This window comes from Mesoplodon bidens (assembly GCF_964165515.1).
Source record: "Mesoplodon bidens genome assembly, chromosome: 2".
Classification (NCBI taxonomy): Eukaryota; Metazoa; Chordata; class Mammalia; order Artiodactyla; family Ziphiidae; genus Mesoplodon; species Mesoplodon bidens.
Window position 1 is genome coordinate 186,772,687 of NC_138177.1, and position 16,692 is coordinate 186,789,378.

At 66.7% G+C, this 16,692-nt stretch overlaps 2 protein-coding genes across 5 annotated transcripts; both read left to right on the top strand.

Annotated features, from left to right (window-relative positions):
• The first annotated feature begins 1,207 nt into the window (after window positions 1–1,207).
• On the top strand, window positions 1,208–4,162 carry TNFRSF4 (TNF receptor superfamily member 4). The gene is made up of 7 exons (XM_081224611.1): window positions 1,208–1,458; window positions 1,704–1,826; window positions 2,267–2,374; window positions 2,629–2,695; window positions 3,330–3,526; window positions 3,690–3,818; window positions 3,926–4,162. Exons 1-7 carry the CDS (start codon window positions 1,317–1,319, stop codon window positions 3,994–3,996), a joined length of 837 nt encoding a protein of 278 aa, XP_081080737.1. The 5' UTR covers window positions 1,208–1,316; the 3' UTR covers window positions 3,997–4,162.
• Window positions 4,163–8,514: 4,352 nt separating this feature from the next.
• Window positions 8,515–11,506, top strand: TNFRSF18 (TNF receptor superfamily member 18; the record flags this gene model as incomplete). Of its 4 annotated transcripts, XM_081224865.1 has the most annotated exons (5): window positions 8,515–8,671; window positions 9,537–9,659; window positions 10,498–10,585; window positions 10,761–10,963; window positions 11,030–11,506. In XM_081224865.1, 5 exons carry the CDS (start codon window positions 8,515–8,517, stop codon window positions 11,155–11,157), a joined length of 699 nt encoding a protein of 232 aa, XP_081080991.1. In that variant the 3' UTR covers window positions 11,158–11,506. The 4 variants fall into 4 exon arrangements, with proteins under 4 accessions (XP_081080991.1, XP_081080990.1, XP_081080992.1 ...); XM_081224864.1 differs by having other exon boundaries at window positions 10,761–11,506; XM_081224866.1 differs by lacking the exon at window positions 9,537–9,659 and having other exon boundaries at window positions 10,761–11,506.
• Between the last annotated feature and the right edge of the window lie 5,186 nt (window positions 11,507–16,692).

Sequence of the window (16,692 nt, forward strand, 5' to 3'; positions counted from 1 at the left end):
GCCTGTCTTCAGGGAACACCCCGCCCCAGGCACATGCCCAGGTGCTCATGGGAGCAGCACACACACATCCCGGCACGTGGAGCCAGCGCCACATACGCATGCTGCACACACGGCTGGCGCACCCTCCCAGGCACACGCCACCCCCAGGGCACCGGCCAAGGCTTGCCCAGCAGCACGTGTTCGGTCTGCTCGGGTGGCTTGCAGCACAGACGTTTACCCTCTTCTAGTCCTGGAGGCTGGATGTCCAGAGACCCAGGAGTGGGCAGGGTTGGTGTTTGCTGAGGCCTTTTTCCTCCCTGTGTCCTCACGTGGTCGTGCCCTGTGTGTGTCTGTGCCCTGACCTCCTCCTCTTGTAGGGACACAAGTCACACTGGATCAGGCCCACCCTGTGACCCCACCCAGCCTTTATGGCCTCTTAAGAGGCCCCGGTCTCCCAGTACAGCTGCACGGGGATCAAGCTTCCACATGCAGGTTTAGGGCACTAGTGTGAATCCAGTCCCTGATGCCTGCTGTGTTCAAGGAAGCTCAGCTGCCCTCTCTCACACCAGCACACATCCTCACATGCTTGCACACTCACCGTGGGCACTGGTCACGAGGCATCTGACCCACCAGAGCTGCTGACGTTGATCCGAGCTAGTTTTGGACACTTGGGCCAGTGACCATCTCTGGAACCCTGGACACCCCCAGCCCTCCCGCTGCCCCTGATGCCTGACCCAGTGTGCTGCCCTGGCTCACCCATGTGCTCTGGGCACCCTTTTGTGGAGCAGGGGTGAGGATTGGCATCAGTGTGGGCCCCCCGCTCCTCTTTAGGGGTCTGCCCTGCAGGGAGAGGGGTGGCCCAGAAGGAGTGAGCCAGGTGGAGGGATCCCAAGACCACCCCAGTCTGGGCAGCTTGGCCAGGCTGGGCAGGGCAGGGGGACAGCCAGGATGCCTGGCCGAAGGGGCTCCAGCTCCCCGTGAGACAGGAGTGGGAGGGGTCCATTGGGAGGGGTCACTGCAGACCAGCTGGGCTGGAGGACCTGGCCTGGTGGCTCTGGCAGGGGTCAGGGGGCTGCGGGTCCTCACTCAGGCCCCGGATCTGCACACTGCAGCTGCTGGCTGGGCCGAGCCTGAGGCCCACGGCCATTATTGCGGGGTTGGGGGCCTTGGCGCCCAGGGCAGAAGAGAAGCCCAGGGCCGGGAGGCAGGCTGCCTTCCAGCGCTTCCTGGGGCCTCCTTCCTCCTGCCCTCCCCACCCCTCCCCCGCAGCCCTTATAGCCACATCCTGCAAGGAAAAACCCCAGACTCCTGAGCTGTGGGGCTGAGAGCAGCTGAGAATGCGCGTGGGAGCCCAGCCACCCAGGGCACCGGGCTCAGCCTTCCTGCTCCTGGGGCTCACGCTGGGCGCTGCGGCCCAGCTCAGCTGTGTTGGGGACACCTACCCCAGTGGCAGCAGGTGCTGTAAGGAGTGCCAGCCAGGTGAGTGGCCTGGACGTGGAGTGGGGGAGGGGTGCCTGCAGGGACCCAGGATGAGGAGACAGGGTCAGGGGACACAGGGACCTACAGATGGGGTCACGTGGTGCAGGCACCGTGGGGCGAGTGGACTTAGGGTGAGTGGGTGACCTGGAGCCACGCCTGGGGTGGTGGGCCAGCCAGAGGCGGTTGGGGGCTGCTGCGGGGAAGGCCAGGCCGTGGGGAGCTCTGAGCCCGGCCTCCTGCAGCAGGTTATGGGATGGAGAGCCGCTGCACCCACGCCCGGGACACCGTGTGCCGTCCGTGTGAGCCCGGCTTCTACAACGAGGCGGTCAACTACGAGGCCTGCAAGCCCTGCACACAGTGCAACCAGAGTGAGCACCGCCAGGCGCCCGGCCCCGCTGGTGCCCACGTCACACGGGGCCTCGGAGCAAACCCCAGACCACGCCGGGGCCTGCCCTCCCCTGCCCCAGGCGTCCCACAGTCAGCTGAGGTCACCCACGGGGCACCTCCCCCTCCCAGAGGGCCAGGGCCACGCGGCTGGGCGGGTGAGACCCAGAGTCGAGGACCACAGAGGGTCCTGAGGCTGGAGGGGGGGTGGGAGGGGTGGGCAGAGCTGCCGCGGGGTGACCCCTGGGACCGTGTGGCCAGGAGGGACATGGCATCCGGGGATGGGAGAGGACCAGAGGCCAGCCGGCTGCGAGGGGGCTGCTGGCCTGGGGGAGACGCTGCAGACCCTCAGCCTCGGTCCTCCAGCCTCTGCTCTGTGGCTCTGGCCTCCCCACTGACTGCGCCCACCCTACCCGACCCCCAGGAAGTGGGAGCGAGCCCAAGCAGAGATGCACACCCACGAGAGACACGGTCTGCGGCTGCAGGCCGGGCACCCAGCCCCAGGACGGCTACGGCTACAAGCGCGGAGTTGGTGAGGGGGGCCCTGGAACCGTGTGGAAGGAGCGTGTCCCTCACACGTTGTCACCTCCCCTCAGCACCCCGACCCCAGGCTTGGCCGAATGCCCTCTTCCCCCAGCAGGCCAGGCCAAGACGGGCTGGGGGGCTCCCGGGTCGTGGCCAGTGGATGGCATGTAGGCAGAGAGGGGCTGCTGGAGGCCCTGGGGGGTGAGCGTCTGGGCCCCCCCAGGGCTGGCAGATGGGCAGAGCCTGCTGACTCTGTTGCAGACTGTGCCCCGTGCCCACCAGGACACTTCTCCCTGGGCAACGACCAGGCCTGCAAGCCCTGGACTAAGTGAGTGTCCCCGGGGCTGGAGGGTTTGGGCGGCCTGGGGTCTGGGAGCCAGGGGTCAGGTCTGGTAGTAGGAAGCTGCTGGGTGGGAGCTCCGGGGCCCGGCACCCCGTGGCCCCTTCCCCCCCATGATAGGCCCCCCAACGTTGGTCCCTGCCCCGCCCCCATGACCCCTGCTCGGCCCTGGCCCAGCCTCCTCCCACTGGCCTCTCTGCTGGGCTGGAGTGGGGAGGCCGTGAGACGCCAGCCCAGGCCCGGGAGGGTGTGAGACCCTCACTCATTCACAGCTGAGAGGCCCCCGTCCTTGTTGAGCTGACCTGGTGGGAGCGGGAGAAGAGCAGGCAGGGGTTCAGGAGAGAGGGGGGCGCAGGTGGGAACGGGTCAGGGGAGCGGGGTGGGAAGCAGGCTGAGCAAGCGGGGGAGGCCGGGGGAGGCCCAGGCTCCCGGGGGATGGCAGGGTCCTTGGCCTCTCTCCTCGCCGCCTTTGGGCTGGACTCTGGTGCTGCCTGAGTGACCCGCTGTGGACCCGTCGCCCCTCACATCTCCCTGGTCCTGCCCCAGTTCTCGGCCCGTCCCACTGGTGGGGGCCGAGCGGGGTGGGGGGCTCTGGCCTGATCAGCACCCTTGCCCCGCTCAGCTGCACCTCGTTAGGAAAGCGAACACTGCGGGCGGCCAGCAACAGCTCGGACGCCGTCTGTGAGGACAGGAGCCCCCGACTCACACCAGCCTGGGAGACCCAGGGCCCCGCAGCCCGGTCCACCCCCGCTCAGCCCACCACTACCTGGCCGAGGGCCTCACAGGGGCCCTCCACGCCCCACGCAGAGCCCCCCAAGGGTAAGGGGGCCTGGCCTCGCCCCAGCAGGGCCCTCCCCCAACCCAAGGGGGGTGGGGTGGGGGGTGAGGGTGGGTGGAGCTGCCCTCTGGCCTCGGTGTGGCCCTCCTGTGGTGGGTTCCTTCCCTGGTGGACCCCACGTCAGCGGACCCTGCCTCCCCGCAGGCCCTGAGCTGGCCGCTGTCCTGGGCCTGGGCCTGGGCCTGGGCCTGCTCGCCCCCGTGGCTGCCGCGCTGGCCCTGCTCCTGCACCACAGGGCCTGGAGGCTGACGCCCAACGCCCCCAAGCCCCCTGGTGAGTGCTCGTAGTGGGCCCCAGAGCACGCTGCCTGCGGGAGGCGTGAGACCCCTGCCCACCTCCTGCCTCCCACCTCCCACCCCTCACCCCTTCCTCCTCCCCAGGGGCAAACAGCTTCCGGACCCCCATCCAAGAGGAGCATGCCGATGCCAACTCCAGCCTGGCCAAGATCTGAGCAACGTCTGCTGGCGTAGGAGCCAGCGCCCCTCCCCAGGCTGGGGCCCCAGAGGGGCAGTGGGGGCCCCCAGACGCAGGCCGCCCCACCCTGTCACCCCTGCACCCTGTCCCCCCGCCCTGTGCCGTTTTAGGTGCTCCTGGGCTGGCACCCTGGGCCCTGCTACGTATGCTGTGCATACTCTCCGCCCAGGGAGGGCCCCCAATAAACGACGTTGGCAAATGTGGGCTTCTGACTGGGCACCAGTGGTCTGAGGGCTGCACACCACGGGGGCTGGCTGTGGGGTAGGAGCGTGGCAGCCAAAATCAGTGCACTGGGGAGTCACGAGCCCTGCCTGTCAAGCGCGATGCTAACCCAGCCTGATGGACCCCAGGCACCCACTCTGGGGCTACCTGGAAGGGGCCGGCAGGGGCTGCTGGGCTGGGTGCTAATGGGGGTGGGAGGGAGCCCTGAGGAGGCCCTGGTCCCAAAGGGGGTTTTAGGACAACCCCTCAGGGTCTCTGGGGCCCCTCCCAGGAGAGGGCACAAGTGTCTGTTTCTTCTCAAACCCCACGCCCTGTTAGACCTGAGTGTGTGGTGACCCTGGGACCCCCACGGATGCCTGCAGGGCCCCCGAGTCCCCTGAGGCCAGCTCTGTGCCCACAGGGAAACTGGAGGCTTCTGACTGGGCTGACCCTTCGTCCACCCTGGGCGCGAACAAAATGTGCAGCTTTATGTGAAAAGGTTCCCAGGTGGGAAACCCAAGCGTCCGTGGGCACCAGGGTGGGCTGTACAAGGCCGAGTGGTCGGACAGGCCCGCTGGCTGGCACTGGGGGCAGTCCCTGCTCTGGCAGCTGCGCAGACTTGGGGCTGAGCCCACCCCGAGGGCACAGGACTGAGCTGTGGGCTGTGACCCGCCAACCACCCCCCCCACAGCGCCCCTCCGTGCAGGCGAGGTGGACGGGTTAAACGGCTCATCTGAGCGCCGGGAGCCCCGGGCCAGCGAGGAAACGCTCCACAGCCCATAGTTTGCGCCCTCGGGGTTTGTGATAGATTTAAGAGCTACTACGAACGGAAATAAAAAACCACCGAGGTGCTGGGTGGGGGGTCGGGCGTGGGGTGGGGTGGGTGGTGGGAGCAGAGAAATGCGACAGCCCGAGGCCCCCCGCTGGTGGACCTGGCAAAGATGCACACCTCTGAGCTCCCAGCGTGCTCCCTCCCTTCACCCACCTGCGGGCCAGGACTGGGCATCATCCCACAGGCCAGCGCCCTCACAGCAGCCAAAGGTCCTCCCCAGACACCTGTGCTGCCCCCCGGCCCCGCCCCCCCCCGCCCCCCAGTTTCTCAGGCTGGCTTTCTCCGCAGAGCTGCCCTGGAGGCCCTCCCACCTCTCCTCAAACCTCTGACCCCTGGCTGGTCCCTCGGACCTCCTGGGGGCAAAGGGAAGACTGAACCATCCACGTGTTCTTGGAAAGATCTCGGGTTGCAGCGGTGAACACGATACGTCCTCTCTGCCCTGGAAACGGGCAGCAAATAGGCACCACTGGCCTGGGGCCTGTGGTCCGTGGGCAGTGTGCAGGCTGTGCAGAGAGGCTAAGGGACCTGATGGAGGGGCCTGGGGGAGGGGCCAGGTCCTCGGGGAATGGAAGGTCGAAGGTCGTGGGCTTCCTCCCCAAACTCCCCGGCTGCGAGCCCCCCACCTTGCCGCCAGCCTGGTGGCTCCACCTCTGAACAGCTGACGGGGGGGGGTGGGTGGGGGGGTGGGGGGGTTGGTCACCTTCACTTTCCTTGGTTGCTGCCGCTCAGCACGCTCTCCACTCCCTGTCTCTGCTGACAACCACCCCTCCCGTGTGAAACCCCGCCAGAGCTCCCCCCACCCCCCAAGGGGCCCACAGGCACCCACCCCAGCCCCTCCCTGCTCCAGGGCCCCACCTGGCTCCCCATCCTCCCCCCACAGCCCCCCAGGTTAACCCCTGGACTCTGCTTGGGACCCTCTGCCCCGTGAACGCGCGTCACTTGTGTGAGCTGAGACAAATGATGAAAAATGTGACGAGCTGCTCAAAGAGTATAGGAAAATACGCGAGCAGATAGAAATCATCTCCCCCGCAGTGCCTGGTTACAGAAGCTCCGCAGTAACCCTGTGTCTGTGTGGGAGGGGCCTTCCGGAGCCTCAGGGGCAGGAGGCTTGACGCAGGCCCCCATCCCCGACGGCCTCTTGTTACACACAACCCTGCCTCTGGTTTCCTGCTGCTGCGGGTGGCAGTCCCCCTCGGGCAGACAGCTGCCCCCTGGTGCCTGATGGGCTGGCCCAGCTTCCAGAAGGGCCAACAGATATGACCTTGTCGGACAAGCATCATTTGTAGGGGATTTATCATATTTTTTCAGGCGCTTACCAGAATTGGGGTGATGCCATCCTGGTACAGACCGGACTGCTCAGGCCTTTAACACGAGCAGAAGGTCCAGGACTGCCGAGTTCTCCACTCCTCACCTTTCCCTGGGGTCCAGGGATGGCTCAGACCCTCTTCCCCAACTAGGAGCTGAGCTGAGGTCTGGGGGGGGCGGTCCTCAGACAGGGTGGCCTCACCTTACCCCCTAGCAGCCGGAGCTGTCCTGGAGACCCCTCCCTCTCCTGCAGGGCCCAGCTGCTTCTCTGAGGAGGGCCCTGCGCATCCTGGGACTTGAAAACAATAGTTGAGTCACAAAACTGCTCATCCCTGTCATTTCCCTCTGAAAAGGACAGCTGCCCCGTCAGGTGAGGCGGCCGCTGCAGGTCTCAAAGGGCCTCAAACCAAGTCTTCTGGGTCTGCCCAGGTCACCAGGTCACAGCCGGCAACACACCTCCAGCCCGTGGGCGCCACCAGAATCACATTCCGGGCACCCCACTGCCCACCCCTGCAGCGTTCCCAGAGGTCTCCACCCGCTGCCCCCGTACCAAGCCTCAACTGGAGGGCCAAGCAATCTGGGGAGGCTTCCTAGGGGAGCCCGGGCCCCCAAGCCCTTTGGTGCCAGGTGGGGAAACTGAGGCTCAGACAGACAAGAGACAGTCTCACGGTGAGTTGGAGGCTGAGTTCTCTGTGGCTCAAGAGCTCCGTCGGGGCCGTCCGTCCACATCCTCCAGGATGACTGGATTTGTGTGGGGAGATCTGGGTTGACATCTGCCCAGCAGAGTTGCAGCCTGGGCAGCCCCCTCCTCCCTGAGCGTCAGGGTCCAAGCAGTGCCCTGGTCTCTCCTTGCCAGCTCTTCCCAGCAGGCATCAGCGAGGCTGCTGCCCACAGGTGTGTGTGTGGCTATGGGGAGGCTTGCATGTCAAGAGCCTGGCCAGGCCCAGTTGGCCAATTTGGGGCGGGGTGGGGGGGAGCTTGTTCTAATCTCCAGAAAGCGGGGGCAGGGGGCTTGTCCTGATCCCTGGATGGGTTCTGAGGCTGCTCAGTGCTGGGATTCAAGGACTTCTGGTAGGTGTGGGGTCTGGGGTCTGGAGGCTTCACAGGACAAAGTGCCTCATCCCACCTGCTCTGGGTGTCAGAGAAGATCTTTAAAAGCCCGTGGGGTCCCCCTGAAGAAGCTGGAGGTGGGGAGGGGGCTCAGCCAGGAATGGTCCCTGCTGAGTTCACCCTTGTTGGGGGTGCACCCCACCCCCAGTGACTCAGGGCACCGTCTGCCACCCCGCATCCGGTGCCCACACACACTCCAGTTCCTTCAGGCCCGGCAGCCACAAGTTTTACATAGAAAACATTTCTGACCCCCTCCCCCCCACCCCCCCCCCCCCACGATGTGGCTGCGGATACGTGCGGTGTTTCCCCCGGCAAGGCACACACATTTGGGTCATATTTAGTTTCCGGATAAGAATGCCTGGGCCAAAGGCATGATCACTTAGGAATCCCCCAAGGCCACCCCCCCCCACGTGGGTCTCCCGCATGCCCCCTCCTCCGTGGTCAGGGGCTCTGCAGGCTGTGATGGGACCTTCTCTTCTCCCTTGGGGTCCCTCTGGGCATGCCAGATCTTAGTTCCCTGACCAGGGATTGAACCCGGGCCCATGGCAGTGAAAGCGCCGAGTCCCAACCACTGGACCACCAGGGAATTCCCATCCCTTGAATTTTTTTAAAAAAGAATTTATCTTTTATAGCAGTTTTAGGTTCAGGGCAACAGTGAGGGGAAGCCTGCCCCCCATAAATATCCCCGAAGAGTGTGCATTTGTTACACACGACGAACCTGCACTGACAGGTCATGTCACCCAGAGTCCCTAGTTGACACCAGGGTCCCTCCGTGCGGTGAGTCCCTGGATTTGGACAGACGTGTGATGACACGTGCCCGCCGCTGGAATCTCCAGAGAAGTCTCACTGCCCCAAACCGCTGCCCATGCCCTGGATTTTGAGTCGCAGTCTTGGGGGTCCCCCATGGGAACAATTCCTCGGGCCCCCTTGGGGAGTGGCCGAGGCGGGGCGGCCTGCGGGGCGGGGTCTGGGCGTGTCCGGGAGGGGCCGGCCTCCTAAAACCGCGGAGCCGCGCGCGCGCGCGCGGCCATGGGTGCCGCGGGTGCCATGGGGGCGGGGGTCGCGCGCGCGGCCCTGTGCGGCGTCGCGCTGCTCTGCGCGCTGGGCCTGGCCCAGCACCCCCCCGGGGGTCTGAGCTGCGGCCCCGGCCGCCATCTGTATGGGACGGGGACCAGCGCGCGCTGCTGCCGCTCGTGCACCCCAGGTAAGGCGAGCTGGGAGCCCCTGCGCGGAGGGCAGAGCGCGGCGCCCCGTCCCCCCCACCGTGCTCAGGGCGAGTTTTCCGAGTCCAGAGCCCTGATCCCAGCGCAATCCGGGGAGGCGGAAGCGGCCCAGACCGGGCCAGTGGCCTGGGGGGTGGGGGATGGGGCGGGGGCAAGGGGTGTAGGAGCCGCAAGGCAGGTCTGGCGTCCCAAGGTGGAGGAGGGCTGTCCCCGTGCCTTCCGAGTGGGAAGAGAGCCCTTGGTCATCACTCAGGCCACTTCCTGCCCAGTTTGGGGTTGCACCCCTCTTTCTCCCAGCTCCCTGCCTCAGACCTGCATCTATGGGTGAGGGGCAGGAGGAATGGGTGAGTTTGGGGACAGATATTGCAGGGAAAACGCCCAGAGTGTTCCCCTCCCAGGACCTGGGGAGTGGGAAGGGGGCTCTGAGAGGCCAGGTCTCAGTGCGGCGGAGCCATGGACGGCGGTCAGGGAGGGACGGGCAGGCTGCCTCAAGAGTCCTGGCAGCTGAGGGCAGTGCAGGACCCGGACAGGGGAGAGGGAGTAGGTCTCCCAGGCGACCCCCTTATCGGCAGGAACGGCTCAGGGTCACATGCCGAGTCATGGCCACCCTGGGTGGGAGCAGCTTGGGACAGTTGGGGGATGCAGCCAGGCCTGGTGGGTGGAGGAGCTGGGTGCCCAGGAGGGAGGGACACAGCTGGGCCGAGCCAGGGTCCTGGCTTCCAGGCAGGTGTGCTGCCCGCTGGGGCTGCCCCGCCACCCCCATTTCCCTGGAGGCCCAGGACGGGGGGCGCCCTGGGGAGGGCGGCTCGGCCCAGCTGCTGAGAGGGCTGCTTGTCCCCTGCCCAGCTGAGGGGGTCTGTCCTGAGCTGGACTGCCAGTGTATCCAGCCTGAGTTCCACTGTGGAGACCCCCAGTGCAAGAGCTGCAAGTATTACTCCTGTCCACCTGGCCGGGGGGCGAGGCCTGTAGGTAAGTGGCAGGTGGGGGCGGCCCGGGCAGGCCAGGTGTGCAAGGAAGCTCGCAAGGGGGGGGCACGGACACGTCCTCCGGGCAGGTGGGCGCCAGCGCTGGGGGTCTTGCAGCGCCCTGGCGGGGTAGGGAGGCGCTCTCTGGCTTTAGCATCTCAGCCCACATTGGGGCCACAGTGCCCCCTGTTGGTGTGGCTCTGGGAGCCCTTCCTTCTCTCTCTTGACCTGAGCTTTTCCATCCAGAGACGATGCCCCTAAGCGCTGGTTGTGAGGAACAGCGGGGGTATCCAGAGGCTGTCTGGCCCTTAGGCCCTGGCTCTGACTACGCCCAGGTCCTGCACTCACCCTGACCCGATGTGGGGGGGGGCCTGGCTGAGCACATGTGGGCCGGGGAGTGAGGGCGGAGGGGGGGCCGTGTGAGGTTGGCGGCGCCGGGCCTAGAGGCAACTGGGGTAGAGCCTCACCCCTCTCTCCGGGACCCTCCCCGGTCTCCCGCCCTACGGCCTCCGGAGCAAGCGAAGGCCCAGCCTGGCTCTTGCCTGGCCTCGGCTTCCACCTCTTCCTCCCACCACATACCCTCCAGCCTCTGCAGGCAGGTCCCTCCCCTCCCCCATATCCCCTCAGGGACCCTCCACTCAGCCCAGAGTCATGGCCTGCCCTGGAAAGGGGCACACGGAGGACCTGATTTATCCCAGGTCCCGGTCCTGTGGCCACCAGGGGCCCCTGTCAAACAGATGAGGTGGGGATCCCTGTGCTGTGGACCCGGACACCAGGTGGGTCTCACCTCGGCCACACCAGCCGCCCTCGCAGCCTGTGTCTGTCTGTCCGTCTGTCTCCAGGGAAGTTCAACTTCGGCTTCGAGTGCATCGACTGTGCCGCGGGGACCTTCTCTGGGGGCCGCGAGGGCCGCTGCAAACCTTGGGCAGAGTGAGTCCTGGTGGGGACTTCCGGTGGCCGGGTGGTCCAGGCGGGCTCGAGGGTGGGGCCTCTGCTGTCCCTTCTGGCGCAGTGACCCCCAGACGGCTCGGAGGGCAGCAGCCTTGCTGAGGGGCTGCTCAGGTGGCCGAGGGCTGACCGAGAGCTCTGTGTCCGTGCGTCCCAGCTGCTCCAAGCTTGGGTTTCCCACCGTGTTCCCCGGGAACAAGACGCACAATGCCGTGTGCAGCCCAGGGCTGTCGCCCATGGAGCCGCACGGCCTGCTGACCACCGTCCTCCTCGGCCTGGCCGCCTGCATCCTGGCCCTGACCGTGACCCAGCTCAGCCTGCACATCTGGCAGTTGAGGAGGCAGAGAGTGCGGCCCCCAGGTCAGTTGTGCCCTGGGGACGGGGAGGGGTGCCCCTGCCTGCCTGCTAACCGCAGCCCCTCTGCAGAGACACAGCTGCTCCTAGAGGTCCCGCCACCCCCGCCCGAGGACGCCTACAGCTGCCAGTTCCCTGAGGAGGAGTGGGGCGAGCCGCTGTCGGAGAACAAGGGCCGCCTGGAGAACCTGTGGGTGTGAGGCCCACAGGGCCCGTGCCAGACCCTCCCGGAGCTGGCCCAGGCTGGCCCGCAGGGGCAAGGGCTCAGGGCCCTGCCGTGGGGCCCCAGCTCTGGGCCCGGCCCTGCTCCCCTCAATGGCGGAAACAGGTGGGGGATGGTGACAGTGACCCGTGCCCCGGGTTATGCCCCGGATCACGCAGAAGAGGCGGCAGCTGTGGCTGGACCCCGGGGGGTCAGAGGTGCGCCGTGGCTGTCTGTCTTGCCGGCCCCGCTGGGGTGGGGCCCATGGGTCCTTGGCTCCCAGGACAGGAGGCTGTGGGACCACAGGCCCCGGCTGCAGGCGGCACTCAATAAACGCTTGTCCGGTGGTCTGAGTGGTCGTGTGCTGGGAGTGGGGAGGGGACAGGCTCCGGGGTCTCCCCCGCCAGTGCTCACAGCCCCCTCCCAGCCTAGGTGGGAGAGGGGGTGGGGTAGAAGCTAGGGCCATTCCAGTCCTAGACACAAGCCCTCAGCCGAGACCACGGGGAGGCCTGCTGTGCTGCACACCTGCCCTCTGTGCCGCTGGGCTGCCCTGTCCAACCCTTGTCCTCCAGTGGCCTGCCTGGCACTTGTTGGGACACTGGGGTCCTTGGTTTGTGTCTGGTCTCTGGGCCACCGCTGCACCGGCTTCTGGTTCCGGGCTGGCTGCATATCCTGCTGGCCCCTGTGGGGGTCCCCAATCCGGGGCAAGGTCAGTTTCTATACCCAACACTTCCTGGCGGATGTGGACAGCCTCAGAATGGCCTGGTTCGTTTGGCATGGCTCCCGCCCTCTCTCCAAGCCCTCCTACTGGCCTCCATCACCTCACGGGACCCTCTCCCTCGGGGCACGGTCCTGGGGTCCTGCCCAGCAGAGGCTAGCAGTAGTTTTTCAGCCTCCTGACAGGGCTGACGCCTGGGGGGTCTGATAAGGACTCTGTGGCATCCAGGGCGTGGCAGGGGGGCCAGTGGAGGCTGGTCTCAGCAGCGGCACTCTCCAGGTGCCAGCACACCTGGCCACCTGTCTGTCTGTGGCCCCAGTGTTCCAGCACAGCACCTCCCCCACCTACCATGCCCTCCCCTCCCACCTGCACACTGCCCAGGAGAGCCCCTTGACCCCAACCCAGTCCCAGTGGGCAGGTGGGCCCAGCTCACAGCAGGCAGGTGGAGGAGAGAGGGCTCTGCGTTGCCCTCCATCCCCCACTGTGTGGGGCACTGCCCACTTCCACCCCTGGAAGGAGGCGGGAGGCTCTGGGACCACCCACAGGGGAAGGACCCCTCCCTCAGTCCCTTCTCCTGGCTCTGGGCAGCCCCTGGGGCCAAGTGAGCGACCTCAGGGGAGACAGCCAGGTGTTCCAGGACCTGCCTGCCACATCCCTTGGCCCCTCCGTCCCCAGGACAGGATCTCCTGTCCTGCCAACCCCTCCCCCCCACCTCTGGGTCCCTTGACTGCCCCACTCCCACGTATGGGAAAGGGGTCCCCAGCCCTGGCCCAGCCCCCTGCTGAGACTGTGAGTCAGGTCTCAGAGAGCGTTCTGCTGACGCAGCGCGGAAAGTCCTCGCGGGTGGCTTGCGTGGGACAAGCTCCCGGAACGTCATTGCGGGGGCAGCGGGCTGAGGCGAGCGGGCGGGGGATTCCTGCCCCGCGGGGGGCGGGGACGGTGGGACTCGCCCAGCCCAGTGGAGGGACTGGGAGAGTGAGGCCAGGCCCGTGGGGGGCCGGGAGGGTGTTCTGCCCAGGGAGCTCAGCGCTCCGGAAGGGCCCCGGGAAGCAACTGCCACCGGAGCCGCCACCTCCCTCCACGCTGGCCGCCTGTCAGCAGGCCTCTGCCCCGCCAGGCCTGCCCGGACCCTGGTCACCCCCCGCTGCGTCTGCTCACTCCCCTCTCCTTGCTGGACTCACCTCCCTCCCCAGCTGGGATCCCACAGAGCAGGGAGGGGCTCGCTTAGGGGCCAAGGCTGGAGGCTCCGCTGGGGTACCCAGGCCCAGTGTGCACAGGCTGCCACCAGGCACTTTGGTAGGGGAGGCCTGAGCAGGTCTGGGCTGGGGGGAGGGAGACCCCCCCAGGGCGGCAGGAGGCGCAGGGGACTCAAGGGTGCCCATGTGCGGGGTACGGAGGGTGCCGGTGCGTGGGGGATGGAGGGTGCTGGTGCGTGGGGAACGGAGGGTGCTGGTGCTGTGAGGGGCTCCCCCCCACTCAGCCCAGCTTCCTGGAATGGGGGCAGATATGTGCCCACCTGGGTCACCAAGCCCAAGAGGGACCCCAAGATGAGACTCTGCCCATGCCAGCTCCAGACCCCTCGCTGTTCCCCACGGGAACCCCCCCCCCCCAACCAGAGGGGCTCTCCAGCTGCTCCGGAAAACCACAACTCCTCCCCCTGGGGTCGGAATCCAGTGTCTGTTCAGCCTCCGATAAGGGCCTAGAAGCCATCCTCTGTTCCCAGAAGTGCTTCCGCCGGAGCCACACCGCCTCACCTGGCTGGAAAATGCCCCTGACTCTCCCTCTACTGAGATCTGGTCTCAGCCATTGTGAGACACGGCCTCTCCCCAAGCGGACCGAGAGACCCCTGGGGGGCATAGGGAGGGAACCCACCCTCGCAGAACTGGATGCCAGCCCCTCCCAGCCCCAGTCCTAGGGCAGCTTCAGGGGACCTTCCAAGGGCAGGTGGTCCCTGGCTGCCCCCAGGTGCTGGGATGCGAACCCATAGATCAGATAGGTCCATGGTGCTAGGTCTGGCCATTCAAGGGCCCTGACCAGGACCTGGGGCCATCAGTCCTCCCCACCTCCCCCACCACGGTTTCAGCAGCAGGGCCACTCCTCCAGCAGCTGGGCTGAGCTCCCACCCCGCTGTGGTTTGCAGGGCCTTGGACCACCCCCAACTTCCCACCAAGAAGTAGCCATGCCTAGGTGGAGAGGCAGACATCTTCGCAGGACGCTTTGGGGCTGAGGTGCTTTCCAGAGACAGTGATTCGGGCCATGGCTGTTCCAGACCTCTCTTTTTGGAGACACGTTCCAGGGAAGAGGGGTTTGAGGGGGGTCCTCTGAGTCCTCAGGGCTCCGTGGGCTCTTTGGCCAGGGCAGAACCCTGCCAGGCGCTGAGGGCCTCCAGTGGGGGCTGCAGGGATGGTGGGGGTCCCTGGGTGGTGCTGGGTCAAAGCAGGTAGACAAAGGGGGAGGGGAGGCAGAGGCCCTCAGCTTTCACCTTGGATTACAAGCTCCAGCCGCAGTGCTGGGCAGCCCCGTCCCAGGCACTAGGAGTGCCCCCCTCCCACCCCCGCTTCGCCCCCCCCACCTCCCCGCTGCTGAGGCTGCTCCTCAAGCTGCTGCAGGGGGCCCAGCACATAATTTGAATATTGGGGCGCACCTTGTACCTCCAGATGCCCAGGTGCCCCATAGCCGACAACACTCCAAATTCAGTTCCCTGCCCGCCTCTCCCTGGCAGCCCTCACAGTTCTGGCAAGGACACTTTGGAGCCCGACTGTGGGCTGCGTGGGGCTAGGAGAGGGTCCAGATGGGGGTGTGAGGGTGTGGCCATCACCCCTGGGGATGAATGAGTAGGAAGGAAACCTCATTTGTTGAACTCCAGGCTCTCGGGGTACCAGGCGCCCAAGAGCATCAGACAGTCCAGGGCTTTGGGGGAGCCCGGGGACGGAGGCCCAGTCAGGACGTGCACTTCTTAGCCCATCACGGCCCCTGTGGCCCACTGCACCCACTCAGGGCCCAGGGATGACGGAGGCGGCGGGGACAGCTGCTCCCTGAGGATCGGGTCGCCTCCGTGGACACCGCCTTGACCAGCAGGGGAACAGTCCCGCCGAGGCTGGAGGAGAGCTGGAAGGTCCTGGGGCAACACTGTCGCCACCACGGGCCACATCGTGAGCCACAGGACAGCGTGGGCAGAGGCCCCGTGGGCAGGATGTGAGGAGGGGGTGGGAGATGCCTCAGAGATGAGACATGGGGAATAGAGGCCCCTCGGGCGAGTTAAGGGGGTGACCCCGGGGTGACATGGCTGTGTAGTGTCCTGCATGCAAGGAAAGTGGTCCTGACCCCGAAGACACAGGCGTGGGTTTTACAAAAACCTGTGTGTGCTCCACCCACCCAGGAGGCCACCTCTCCCTGATGGAGACTGGTCTTTGGGCACAGAGCTGGCCAGCAGGCTGCAGAGGATGCAGTGCCGAGCTTGACCCCTCATGGAGAGACCACCAGACACACTGGGAGGGGGCTCAGTGTTCCCGGACCCCAGTCACCCAGTGACAAGTGTGCTCCTGGCCTGGGGACCCCACACTCCGGGCCACAGCAGCAGGACGATGAGGGGGTGCAGTGGTGGTGGGAGGGTGGGTGGGCTGTGAGTGACAGGGCAGGTGAGTCCTGGCCTGGGCCGCTCACTGGCTCTGTGGCCTGGGAGGACTGACTCTACCTCTCTGAGCCCCGCTTTCCATCTGGCTCTTCTCTCCCTGGCTCCCTGGCTGCACACCTCCAGTGGGCTGGCCGGAGGCTCGGCTGTCAGTGCCCGCCGCCCTCTAGCGGTGCTGTGGCCGTTGCATCCCTGGGAAAGGAGTGGGGGGGCAGCGGAGGAGGACAGGTCGTTGCCCCTCAGGTCCCACCAGCACGCCAATGCGGGGCACAGCAGGGGTCCCGGCGGCCCCTCCCACCTTGGTGGAGCCCGCTGAGGTACTGAGCGAGGGTGCGCAGGGCAGGAGGAGGGCATGTGACTTGGCGGTGGCCGTTTGGAGAGGTGAGGGCAGGGCACGTGAAAGGGAATGCGGGGGGATGGTGTGACCGCTGGGGTGGGCCTAGGGATGGGGCTGCCCAGACCCTGGGGTCTGGACTGGGGGTGGGGTGGGGAAAGCCAGGGTGGAGAGGGGATTATGGCTGCCCCAGGACGCTTGGTGGCAGGGGTGTGGACACGAGAGGCCCTGAATCTCCTAGTAGCCTCGAGGCTGGGCCCACAGGGCACACAGGGACCTGCTGGCTCGGCACTGCCCTCAGGGCGCTGTCCTGCCACGACCATACGCCCGTCACCCACAGCCTGGGTCCTCCCGGCCTCTGCAGGGCTCTGCCTGCTGTAGAGTCCGGCGCCGCAGGTGGAGGAGAGCTCAGGGCGCTGGTGCTCCGAAGGCCCAGAGAGGAGCTGAGCCTGGGCAGGGCGGGGACCGCAGCTCGGAGGAACGTGCTGGGTGTGAGGAAGCCTTCCTATGGGAATCGAGAGGGGTCCGTGAGGCTCTAGACCCTTGACTGGGGGACACTGGGCGCCTTTCCTGGGGACCACCGACCCAGGCAGTAGAGGTCAGGTGGGTTGTGAGATTGCAGGGCGGGTGGACGAGGGCCGTAGGTGATGGGGCCCAGGAACTGGAAGCAGCCCACGGTGGGCAGAGTCAGGGGCGCGGGGGGCCTCATCTCCCTTTCCTGCCGGGCAGACACCCCCATCCCTCGACCCTCGTGTCCCCCCAAGCACGGGCCCCAGCAGTGGAGTAGCGGCTCACGGGGCGCAGGGAGGCTGCCGGAGGGGGTCTCGGGGCCCGGTGTGCGGGGAACCCG